Source organism: Coptis chinensis, chromosome 7 (genome assembly GCF_015680905.1).
Source record: "Coptis chinensis isolate HL-2020 chromosome 7, ASM1568090v1, whole genome shotgun sequence".
Taxonomy (NCBI): Eukaryota; Viridiplantae; Streptophyta; class Magnoliopsida; order Ranunculales; family Ranunculaceae; genus Coptis; species Coptis chinensis.
The window spans coordinates 85,761,815-85,774,197 of NC_141462.1; the positions used below are offsets into that span (position 1 = coordinate 85,761,815).

At 37.9% G+C, this 12,383-nt stretch overlaps 1 protein-coding gene across 1 annotated transcript; it reads right to left on the reverse strand.

The window, feature by feature from the left end:
• Nucleotides 1-3,680: 3,680 nt before the first annotated feature.
• Nucleotides 3,681-12,137, reverse strand: LOC147489562 (uncharacterized). The gene is made up of 9 exons (XM_086574682.1): nucleotides 12,005-12,137; nucleotides 9,404-9,741; nucleotides 9,108-9,323; nucleotides 5,435-5,527; nucleotides 5,176-5,295; nucleotides 4,674-5,072; nucleotides 4,264-4,305; nucleotides 4,050-4,133; nucleotides 3,681-3,917 (listed from the first exon to the last, which is right to left on the reverse strand). Exons 1-9 carry the CDS (start codon nucleotides 12,135-12,137, stop codon nucleotides 3,681-3,683), a joined length of 1,662 nt encoding a protein of 553 aa, XP_086430808.1.
• Between the last annotated feature and the right edge of the window lie 246 nt (nucleotides 12,138-12,383).

Below are 12,383 nucleotides of genomic sequence, written 5' to 3' on the forward strand. Positions count from 1 at the left end.
TCCTGGCAATAGACTGCATGTCGACCCTCCATTTGTGGTCTGTCATGCCTACCTGCTATATATATAGTGGTCTGGATGTCCAGATAATTTCTTCTAGGAGAGAGCTGACCTCTTATAGCCTTTCGGCTATGATCGGCTACACCAACATTATTGTTTTTCATATCTTCGATGAGTCCAGATAATTTTTTCTAGGAGAGAGCCGACCTCTTATAGCCTTTCGCCTATGATCGGCTACACCAACATTATTTTTCTTCATATCTTTGATGAGTCCAGAAATTTTTTTCTAGGAGAGAGCCGACTTCTTATAGCCTTTCAGCTATGATCAGCTACACCAACATTACTTGTCTTCATATCTTCGATGAGTCTAGACAATTTTTTCTAGGAGAGAGCCGACCTCTTATAGCCTTTCGGCTATGATCGACTACACCAACATTATTGTTTTTCATATCTTCGATGAGTCCAGATAATTTTTTCTAGGAGAGAGCCGACTTCTTATAGCCTTTCGCCTATGATCGGCTACACCAACATTATTTTTCTTCATATCTTTGATGAGTCCAGAAAATTTTTTCTAGGAGAGAGCCGACTTCTTATAGCCTTTTAGCTATGATCGGCTACACCAACATTACTTGTCTTCATATCTTCGATGAGTCCAGACAATTTTTTCTAGGAGAGAGCCGACCTCTTATAGCCTTTCGGCTATGATCGACTACACCAACATTATTTTTCTTTATATTTTCGATGAATCCAGATAATTTTTTCTAGGAGAGAGCCGACTACTGATAGCCTTTCGGCTATGATCGGCTACACCAACATTATTTTTCTTCATATCTTCAATGAGTTGTCAACCACTCCGTTAAGTGATTGGCTGCAAAGTTAACGTGCAAAGTTAGCAGAAGATTTTCTTCACGTTTAGACTTGTTATCTCATAAAACAATTTCCACTCATCGAAGAAGTTGACGTTGAATCATCTTCGAGAAGTTGACGCAGTTGTTACTTCAGATTGTTATTCTTGCGCTCCAATTGTCGGAGACGATGGTCGACCTGAGTTGATGGATCAGATACATGAATACCCACTCTCTCAGTCGCAGATGGCCGAGGACCATCAGACTTGGAAAGTGAATTCCCAGCAGAAGGTGAGTGTTGAACTTGTGCGGTAAGAGGGAAACTTTTACCGTTTTTTGTTTTTCGAGAACCCATTGACGTAACTTTTGTTTTGTAGTTGAGAGTAGGAGCACAGACGGTGCCAAATATGATTCAGCAAGATTTGCCAAAACACATCAGTTGAGGGTCGGAAGTAATGTTTTTGGAGATGGTGAAGGAGATGGTTGTTGGGGAAAGATGAGACTGGACTTCAGTATGAAGTTGCCTACGTACCCAAATGTATTGCTTGGGATCAAGTCTCGATGGCGTAGTTCTAGAGAATGACGAAGGTTGGATTTTATATGTCGGATTGGTGATAGTTACTTCCTCGTCCTACAATATTCCAATTGTGGGATAAAGTTGAAGAACTTGCTGGAGAACCGTCACACGATTTGAAGTTGATTGAAGTGAATCTTAAATGCACTACTACAGAAAAGCTCATATACCACTATTATTTACAGTGGTAAAAGCCTTTAGCCACTGTTTTCATACCGTGGTAACAACCACCGTGACAAATACTTCTAACAAAACCGTGGGGAAAAATATCTCTTATATACCACGGTTTTTAGTAAAACAGTGGTATTAGAATTTACAAACCGTGGTTAATAGCCCGAAAAGTCTGCTATATTCGATGTGAACCGTGGGAAATATCTCTTATATACCACGGTTGGATACAAACCGTGGGTTATATAAACTGATATATACCACGGTTGGATACAAACCGTGGGTTATATAAACTGATATATACCACGGTTGGATACAAACCGTGGGTTATATAAACTGATATATACCACGGTTGGATACAAACCGTGGTTTATAGTTTTTTTTTTTTTAAAAAAATAAAATCCCCTAATTATTTGATTCTAATCATATTCATTCAACCTGCAACCTGTCCATTTTCACCATATATATCCACACTGGATTTAAAAACACATTGCTCAAATAAGCAATTCATAGTGCAACACAAACAAAAGAAATAAATTTACACATCCAACACAAAGACATTGAATTGCTAAAAGAATTTTGAACTTTTTTGAGTCATCAATAATAAAAGAAACATCCAAATTTACTTGTTATATCAAAATAATAATGACCTAACTTGTTGCATCAATAAAAAAAAAACAATCTATTTGTTCTATCTAAAATATCAAAAAAAAATGGTGAGACCAAGCACCACACCTTAATTGGAAAGGGTCAAAACCTAGCTAAGACTCGACGCTTGGCTCGAACGCTCCATTATGCTGGATGAATCTAAGAATTTCAAGTCGAACAACATCAAGTTCCTCTTGTGTGTATGTATCTTTGAGGGATAGATTTGTCATCTGCGATCAAAGATAAAAAGTATATAATAACTAAATAATGAAGAGTAACACAAAATAGAGAATGCTAGTGTATGACCTAAATATACCTTATTTTCAAAAGAATTATCTAAACAAGCTTCCATTATTTCTCTCATAAACTTCATTCGTAATACCCACACTCTTTACTACGAGGGTTGGTAACGGGCCCTAAGTACAAACATGGAAAATATTCATAAGCATATATTTTTCCAAACACACAAAGTATATATACATAAGAATTTGTTTATTACCATAATCTTCTCCCACTTCACTTTGGACCTTTACTTCCTTTCCCTTCAAGTCTTTCTATTTTCATGACCGTGACTTCAAAATAAGATCAATGTAAAACCTAATTAGCAAGTAAAAGATAAGCACGTAATGATCTAATTATTTCATATACATACACAATCATGACAAACCTGTTAAAATAGATATCCATATCATTAGATGGTAGATTATGCATCGAATCCAACCAATTAAAAGTCATTCAGCGATAAATTAATAGCAATCAAAACCCAATGTCCACTACAAAAGATCGAGAGGCATGTGTGGTTAAAAAGAAAAATTAGGCATTAAAACTATAATATACATTCCAATGAAAATGATAAAACATGGATAGTATTAAAAATATAAGACAATATCCTTACCGGATTATAAGGGATAAGAACAACTCTTTTTCCACTTGTATTCTGCAAGCTCTCCACAATAATTTGAGTTTTCTCATTCCCATTAGCTCTTGTGAAAGATAAAGGGTTTACAAATCCGACGACATCACGACAACTCACAAATTCGTCATAAAGAATCCTAGAGAAAGAAAAATAAAGCAATCATAATTACTAAAACTAAATATGAATATCTAAGATTTACGATAGCACCAACAATGAAATTTTGCAGATATTCTAACCTCATGTATACCACCAAAATAGCAGCATCTAACCAACCCATGTTACATACATCCATTATATCGCTTTTCTCCATAATGAAACTACCCATATTATCTCCAAACAATTCTCCTCCCTCTTTGGAAAATGTATCGAACCTTGGTCCCTGGGCGCCATATTGAGGAATCCCACAAACGAATCTATTGCACCTTGATTATGACTATCACTAGTTTGATTTTTACTTCCCTAAATTAAAAATTCAGAACAACCAATTATTAAAAGAGAAGCCAAATTCAGAAATCGATCATATAACTTCATATTAAAGAATCTTGTTATTTACCTCAATGTCGTCTTTATAATAGACATGGTCCTTTGGCCAAGGAACTTGTGTGCCAAGAGCATCTGCGACATATCTAAGCTCCTCATTCACTTGTATAGGAAGAGCAAGGCGGCCGACTTCTTCAGAAACAAGCGATACAACCCTTAACACTAACATTATTGAGTCCCAAAGAGTAACCGTGAATTTCTTTTCGTTTATTTTCCTCAGATACCAAGCCTTCAAAGAACAATATTTGTTCGCCAACCGCAGCCAAATAACATTCTTTTTTCCTATATAAATGTCTAAGTATCATAATAAGCACACAACATTATATTTTTAATAACATATTACGTGTAAACTACAATTTACCTCCCCTAGACCAAATGTTTGACCTCGTGTTTTCTTATTTGCCTTGTTCACATGATCAAATTGAGCCAAATTACACTCTAGGCCCTACAATTGAAGTATAAATCTTAGAACCATTTTAAAATTATATATATAATGTGTAAAACACTACTTACCTCTCTGGACCAGATGTTGGACCCCGAAATGATGTTTGACCCCGTGTTTTATTCTTATTTACCTTGTTCACACGATCAGATTGAGCCAAATTACACTCTAGGCCCTACAATTGAAGTATAAATCTTAGAACCACGCAACATTATTAAAATTATATATATCACGTGTAAAATGCTACTTGCCCGTCCTAGACCGGATGTTGGCCTCAAAAATGGTGTTAGACCTTCTTGTGTTTTCTTATTTGCTTTGTTACCATGATCTGCTTTGGGCTTTGATGGAGGTTGGGCTGCCTTCCCATTTTTTTTCAGCTATTAGTCAGAAAAATAAAATTTGTAGTTAGAAGGTCGGAATGTATAAAATGGTTGGGTCAAACTGTTGTTGCACAAACACTAGACTTAACGATGAATGATGCACAAATAGATGGCGGGTTACCAATAAAATAAAATAAAATAAACATTCACGGTAGTAACTTACTTTGTCGAGCATTTTTACTAGTCTACTAGATTGATGTTTGTCAGATGAGTGTATCGTCTGATCAATATTGACACTCGTATTCGTTGTTTGAAGAGATTTTTTCAGATGGTAAGGAGTTATCTTTGTCCTCCAACCTTCTGACTCTATCCAACAGCAACCTAACGTCTTCCCATGAAGACGGTAGTTTTGGTCCCGTTGCTCTTGAATTGTTGATTCCAACTTTGTAACATGTTCCTTTGAGCCACGTTTGTTAACATGGAAATATGTGGTGGGGGTGATCCCCTTTCCAACTGCTCGAGTGCGACCAGGATGCTCGGGTGTGCCCAATGCTAGAGTTAAGATGTCTTTACTTCCTTCAATAACTACCTTTCCCTCCTCTACTTCCTTAGTCAGCACATCCTTCAATTAAGTTTTGAAGTAAACAAGGATTTAGCAAATCCAAATCACAACAAGCATTCATGTCTAACATTAAAACATAATAATAAATGATTAGAAAACTTACAATCTTTTCAGCCACTCTTTCCGTAGCTACTTCAATATATTTTCCTTTTTTTGAGTAAGCTCTTTTCCATATTGAAGGCCTTCGATTTTTTCCATTAAAGGATGGTCCCAACTCTTTTTTCTATGGTTACAAAATAATCACACAAATGACAGGGTTAATACGATGCATGTCTTCGAAACTCTTGGTTGAAGGTTTATCATACCCAAACAAATTAACAAGTGCCTACATGTATAAATGTTGAGACAGACAATGTACTCACCAATTGTTCTCCAATATCAGCAAATCCCGTCTTGCCCGTCCTATGGTTATATACTTTTGCTGCTCGCCGCTGTGAATTAAGTTTGCTAATTTCCTGGAAAACATGGAATTAGTCGTCTTTAGGAATAAAAAACAATATATAGGTTTAATATGATTGGATGTCTTTAATAGTCGAGGAATTAATTATCACAGCACACGTCAAAGGCAATTTGGGGAGGTCACATTCCTATTAACAACCTAGGTTGGCACACAATCCTAGACTATCAAAGGGGCTGCCTGAGTTTAGATGTGCAAAAATACCGCTTGTAGATGACATCCTATGACAGCAGCAATTTGGGGAGGTCACATTCCTATTAAATGGACAAGTAAAAGAATTTTTAGAGGACCAACTATTTAAAGGTGCTTACTTGTGGTGGGTTTGTGCGCTGATTGATTGCCATGTTGTTAGGGCCTATATTGACAACATTCATTGTGTATTTGGAGAACAAAAGAGTGAATGAGACATTTCGAGGAGGCTTAGTCACATTATTTTCATGACTTAATGTTGGCGGCATATGCATTTTCATGACTTAATGTTGGCAGGAAGTCACTACTTAGCTCCTAACTCTCCCTGCGCCTAGCTCCAACTCTCACTTGTCATAATGATTTTCATGACTTAATGTTGGCGAGGAAGTCACTACTTAGCACTAGCGATAGAGAAGGTTCTATTTACACGCCAGTAGTAGCTACCCTACAAGGAATGCATATATAAAGATAGCAGTCACTATCCATAGCTCCAACTCTAGCTCGTCACTCAAGCTCGACAAGACCTCGACTTTAGCTCTGTTATCCTTGTTCGAACATTTCCTAAAAGTCGACTACAAGTTATAAATCGGAGGGGAAGGCGGCGAAGTCCTTTCCTCAAACCGGCAATGCCCCGGATTTCATCGAACCGGAAGGAGAATCAAAGGTAAGCCAAAGCTTTTCGCGATAACGTCACTACCCGTTCCCTATAAGCCATAGCTCCTCACTCTTCATCGACGCAACTATAGCTCCTAACTCTCCTCCTCGCCTAGCTCCAACTCTCACTCGTCATAATAGTTTCGTTTTCGTTCTCTGTTGTAAACAAAATTTTAGTGAGCTTACGCTTGGGGCCCTGTAGCTAATTAAAGCTTAGAATATAATGGAAGAGCAACCGAGGGAAAAACATTCTTTGGAAGCATTTGTAAGCGGATAAGTGTATGCCGGCTTGTGAACCAAGTGTATGCCGACTTGTCAAGTGTATGCCGGCTTGTCAAGACCCAAGACTTGCTAATCAACTACAGTCGGTACATTTTCATACAATAGCGCCTGTGTTAAAAACAATCATCAAGCATTATGACTGGTGTATAACACTGATTAAAGTGTATGTCAGTTTTTCCAGTTTTTCCAGTTTAAAGTGTATAACTTGCTTTTTCCAACGGGAAGCGGTGTTTGAAATGTAAAATTTTCAGGCACCATCTCCATTTTCCACAGCGTCAGAGAGTACACTGATGAAGACTAATAAACTGAAGACCCTCTCTACTATCACCATCATAGAGTAATCGAAGGTCAGAGTTTTCAGGCAATCGAAGGTCGAGTTTTTGAATACCGTCAGAGTGTACCATCAGAGAGTACACAGTTTTCAGGCAATCGAAGGTCGAGTTTTTGAATACCGTCAGAGTGTACCATCAGAGAGTACACAGCGTCAGAGAGTACACAGTTTTCAGGCAATCGAAGGTCGAGTTTTTGAATATTCGATCTGCTACGACTAATAAACTGATGAAGACCCTCTCTACTATCACCATCATAGAGTAATAGTGAATTAAGAGAACTGCAATGTTCAGCTAATAGTAATAAAATTCTATCAACTAGGAACATACAGAACTGGAAGTACTTAAGTAGTACCATCCCTTCCACATCAACAAGAGCCTCTACTACCTTTACAAAGACTCTCTTTCTCTTTGGAATTGCTTGCCAACTCCAACTCTGCACCGTTTCCGCAGAAGAGTCAGATGAGGCGACAGTAGCAGTATCGTAAGTCCCACCCCGTAGGGTGAGACAGCCAACGCCTTTACTTCACGCCGCGGATCGCCTCCTTGTACCGAAAGTGCATTTCAAGATAACTCATATTGATAACTTTCCCTGAATCCTGGGCTCCACTCGAGAATGGTTCTTGGACAAGAGCAGGGGTTGGCGAAGTCCCTCAAAACATAGCCGAACCGAGGAGGTACCATTTATCCTTTTAACCCGATAGAACTATGCTAAGTTATTTTTGCATTGAAAAATCCGAAAATGCTGGATTAAATATAATATCCATACTTCATCATTTTTAGTTTGATTGGGATGACCTTCATGCATGCTTAGCTAGAAATTGTCCATCATCTTGAATTTTGCCTCACGCTTATATATCACTCTCCCCAATCCCCATCTATACCCGAGTTTGCTTTGGAACCAAAGCCGGTGAATGTACCGAGGTAATTGAACTTTTCAATTCAAAGCCACAAAGATCGTGCGTGGTCTCAACTCTCTCCCATGTGATTCTCCCCCATTTTTATCAACTACTTCGTTCTAGTCTTAAATAATCAATCATGATCTTATAGATAGAATTGCAGACCATATATATCATTCATCAATAACATTCACATTAAATGACATACATTGTTTTCTTCAATAGACGGTTCTCTTAAATGTTAGTAATGCTAATTCTAAGAGCACAAAATCTTAAATTACAAATAAAAGGAAATAGGCAAAATGACAAAACAAGATCTGCCAGTAAAACATAAAATTTCTTTCTAATCGCTATACATTTATCGTTGATCTCAAAATAACTAGCTAACGTGGTGCTAGTGTACTACACACTTGGCTACATTTATCATTCAACATATATTTTCCCCTAAGCATAGAACAAAATGCAGTTTTCATTTTTATTGTTTGCGAGTTTATTTTGCCTGTAAATAAAATTTAATTTCAGCAACCTCCAAAATCTCTGACTGAAAAATGACTTTTCTCAGGCAGATTTCCAGCGTGTCGAAGTCTCAAAACTTAGCATAGTTCTATGTAGTGAATATATCTTTTGCGTCTCCTATTCGTTCCTCCTTGAGTTCATTCACTCAAGAGGAGAGCAGCGGTCTACTGGGATTTTATGGCCTGAACGTGTGAGATACGCATTTGATCGGAACAAGTTCTCGTGCATCGATCTTGACACCTTTGAACGGACTTCCCTTTAGCTGCAGCTACAAACAACTCCTTACTTGCTACCAACTCCTTAATGCCCGGACTTCGCTCCTTCATCGACCGGACTTCGCTTTTGAAGCTACAAACTAGGGACTTGGAACTTGCTAGAGAAACTTCGAATTGGCGGCTTCACCAAGCAGATAACAAATGGGGACTACTTGCCCTAGCCACTAGGTATTAGGATACCTTTACGGACTCTTCTAAGACACTTGGCTTCCTGGGAGTTGACTCTTGCATTCGGCCGGACGGATAGCGACTAACTCATAGATACGAGATACCATACACTAACTAACAGAAAATCCAGTAGAAAGTAAGAGCACATGGGCTGAGGTTTTAGAGAAGAAGGCAGTAGGAAGTATCAGAAGATAGAATGCTTGTTAACCATAAATGAATACAGTTATCCAAAACCAATCAAACTAACAAAAATAAGTTATCCTAACCTGAAATTTTGGTGTCAGTCTTGACTTCACAAATCTTTCCCAATCTTCCTGTCTAATATTTTTCTCGTGTTTTTTAGGCGGCTTCAAAAGCTTTTCAGGTTGGTCTTTGTAGGGAGTGATATAGTACCTAGTCAACCGACTCTTGAATTCTTTCCATTTCTCACCAATATCTGAGACAACACCCTTCTTTTCGTCTTCTGTCAAGTTGAATTTGGCCTATAAAAAAAGAATAAGCTTTAAAGTTACAATAACCTAAGACTAATTAGACAATTAATAGTACAACTGGAGCTATTTACCTTTATAGTATCCCATAACAAGTCTCTCACTTCATCTCCGACAGCATGCCAATTTTCATAATCAACAATAGAGATTCGGGACTCCGCTAACAAACCTGAGTAGCTTGCCAAATCCTTTCCGCCTTCCCCTATACGTTGACCATCTTCATTGTATTGAACATTCAATAGTTCACCCTCTCTCATTTTTGTTATCCTTTTGCATTGAACTGCTCCTCTTCCTGTCCTTTCTACACTTGAATCTTGTGTATTGTTAACTTCCATTGGTGTATCGGAAGTCTCGTCAACTCCCATATCTGAATCAGAATCAGAAATTCTCTCTCGGATCCATCTTTGATTTCCTATATACCGAGTATAGACATGAAGACTTTAACCAATAACAACATATGAAATAAGCTAGGTATCAATAACTTGGACAATATTAATTAAACAATAATAAGACAAATGATCATCCATAACATGAATTAAAGTATTAAGGCAAATATAAATATCAAAGTAGGTATGAATTCACATTTAATAACAATATTCAATAGTCAAATAATAAAGGAACAAACTTGTTCAAACATCCCCATAGAAAGAAAAAAATCATAACATGCTCTAACTTAATCGTTAGAGGTAGGGTCGACATAAGTCCCTCACAATCTACGCCAAGATAAGATGATCTTGATGCACCTGAACTAAGGAAGTCGACATCCGGAAAGACTTTACTACTTGTATGATCTAGCTCATCCTCATTCCCTTCCTCAAGGTAGTCTCTTTCGGGGAGTCCTCAAAGCTATTGACCATTTTGGATCGAGTTGGTCAGGTACATAAAAGACTTGCTTGGCCTGAGAGGCCATCACAAAAGGGTCTTCCTTATGTCCAATTCTACCAAGGTCAACAGAAGTGAAACCCAAATCGTCTACTTTGATGCCATTTCTGTTGTCAACCGGTCACACTTAAATCTTTGGGACTTTGAGTACCGGATAGTCGAAAGCGACCATATCTCGGTTATAACACCGTAGTAACCCATTTCAAAAACAACGGGTTCTTATCCTTGGCACTTGAAATTTGCACTGTTGTCGCCATTAAACCCACACCACTATTTTGGTTTACTAGTGAAGCTTCATGATTCTTCGTATGAAAACGGTATCCACCAATAACATAGCCTGAACACTTTAGAACGTCTCGACGAGGTCCTTGAGCTATAACTTTCGGGGTGTTTGAAAGTTTGTTACCGTAACTGCTTTGCCTCCTCCTTAACCCGATTATCCAAGTTATCCAAGAATCTTAGTCGAATTTAGCAAAGTTGTATTAGATGTAAAATAATTTCAGATAATCTTACCCTTTTGATGAATCCAATAAATGAATGTGCGAGTGTGCTCATCTTGATACCATTTGGCTGACTTACGAGGATAAGTAAGCTTTAGGTGTTCCATATGCTTCCTATCAAGTTAAGAAAAAAGCTTGGTCACCATTATCTGTCTAGGTGAAATAAGGAAAAACAAAATCCTATACTAACGCATTTCTTTCGATATAAGGTTGAACGTCATTAGTGTTTGCCAAAACACATTGATGAGCTTGCTCCCAAGTCTTCTCGTCGACTTCAACAACATTCATACCACCAAGAGGCTTTCCCTTAGAAATTGTATTTTCTTTCTCCGTATCATTAGTATCCATGTTTCTAACGATGGGACTCCCCGGCAAGATTCACTCGGATAAGTACTCGCTAAGAAACTCAACAACTTCTTCAAGGATATAATTTTCAGCAATGCATCCTTACGGACGATTTCGATTCAAGACGTAGCCCCTTTAGTATTTTCATGAACCTAATATTCAAAAAGTAACAAAAAAGAGAAAATACAAACAAACAAACAATCAAATTGATGAAGCTTTACTAAATTATTGAAAGTAGTTAATTCAATTTTTCGTGTACTTGCCTCTCAAATGGATACATCCAACGAAAAGAATCTTGGCCCACAAAGCTCAACCTCCCTTATAAGATGAACGGATAGATGCACCATGACATCAAAGAACGATGGTGGAAAGTACATTTCAGTAGACATAAAGTGAGGACCAAATTGTCTTGAATTTCCTTTAATTTTGACACATCCACTACTTTGGTGCAAAGAGAGTTGAAAAAGAAACACAACCGAAAGTGATGGTATACCTCGCGTGCTTTGGCAACACCGATCGTATTGCCACAGGAAGAAGTTGCTGCATCAATATGTGACAGTCATGAGACTTGAGACCATACACTTTTAGATCTTGCATCGACACGCGGTGTCTAAAATGTGAAGAATATCCATCTGGCACTTTGAGTTCACGCAAAGTGTTGCAAACTGTTACTTTCTCAGCTCTAGATAACGCATTATGACATCTTTGGTGGAAGATAAGTCCTATTTCCCTTTTTTCTCGGTGCTAGTTCCTTCCTCATGTCCATTTCTAAGAGGTCTAGGCGACTTTTGAGGTCATCTTTTGTCTTGTACTTAATGTTAAGTAGTGTGCCGATGATGCTATCACAAATATTTTTCTCAATATGCATGACATCCAAGTTGTGTCGCACAAGCAAGAATTCCCAATATTCAAGCTAAAAAAATATGGATCTCTTCTTCCAATATTTACCACTTTCATTCTCATCAGAAGTGCTAGGCTGCTTCTCTCGTGTTTGTGACTCTTCATTGGATGCCTTTGACTTCTTTCTTGATGTTTTTGGCTTTGGAATCACCAGCTTTGGTTTCCCCCATCTAACTTTCATCCCTTTGAGTTTCTCTGAAATCACCTCTCCGGTTAACGTGCGGATGTGATCTTAACTCTTGTCGACCATTAAATGCCTTCCTTTGCCTTCGATAACGATGATTTTTGGAAGGAACTTTCTATGGGACTGATATATGTTTTTATTCGAAAGTGTTTCAATCTTGTAGAATCAGTTTTCTCACCACATATTGGACAAGCAAGATATCCCTTGACACTACACCGACTAAATTTCCAAGAGCGAGGAAAA

What these genes read in the sequence shown, in the direction of transcription:
- LOC147489562 (XM_086574682.1), bottom strand. Translation starts at nt 12,137, where the DNA reads ATGAAAGTTAGATGGGGGAAACCAAAGCTGGTGATTCCAAAGCCAAAA. An exon ending in CTGATATTGGAGAACAATTG is followed by an intron (nt 5,296 to 5,434) that starts GTGAGTACATTG and finishes TTGTAACCATAG; the next exon opens with AAAAAAGAGTTGGGACCATC. An exon ending in AAACATTTGGTCTAGGGGAG is followed by an intron (nt 3,918 to 4,049) that starts GTAAATTGTAGT and finishes TGTTCTTTGAAG; the next exon opens with GCTTGGTATCTGAGGAAAAT.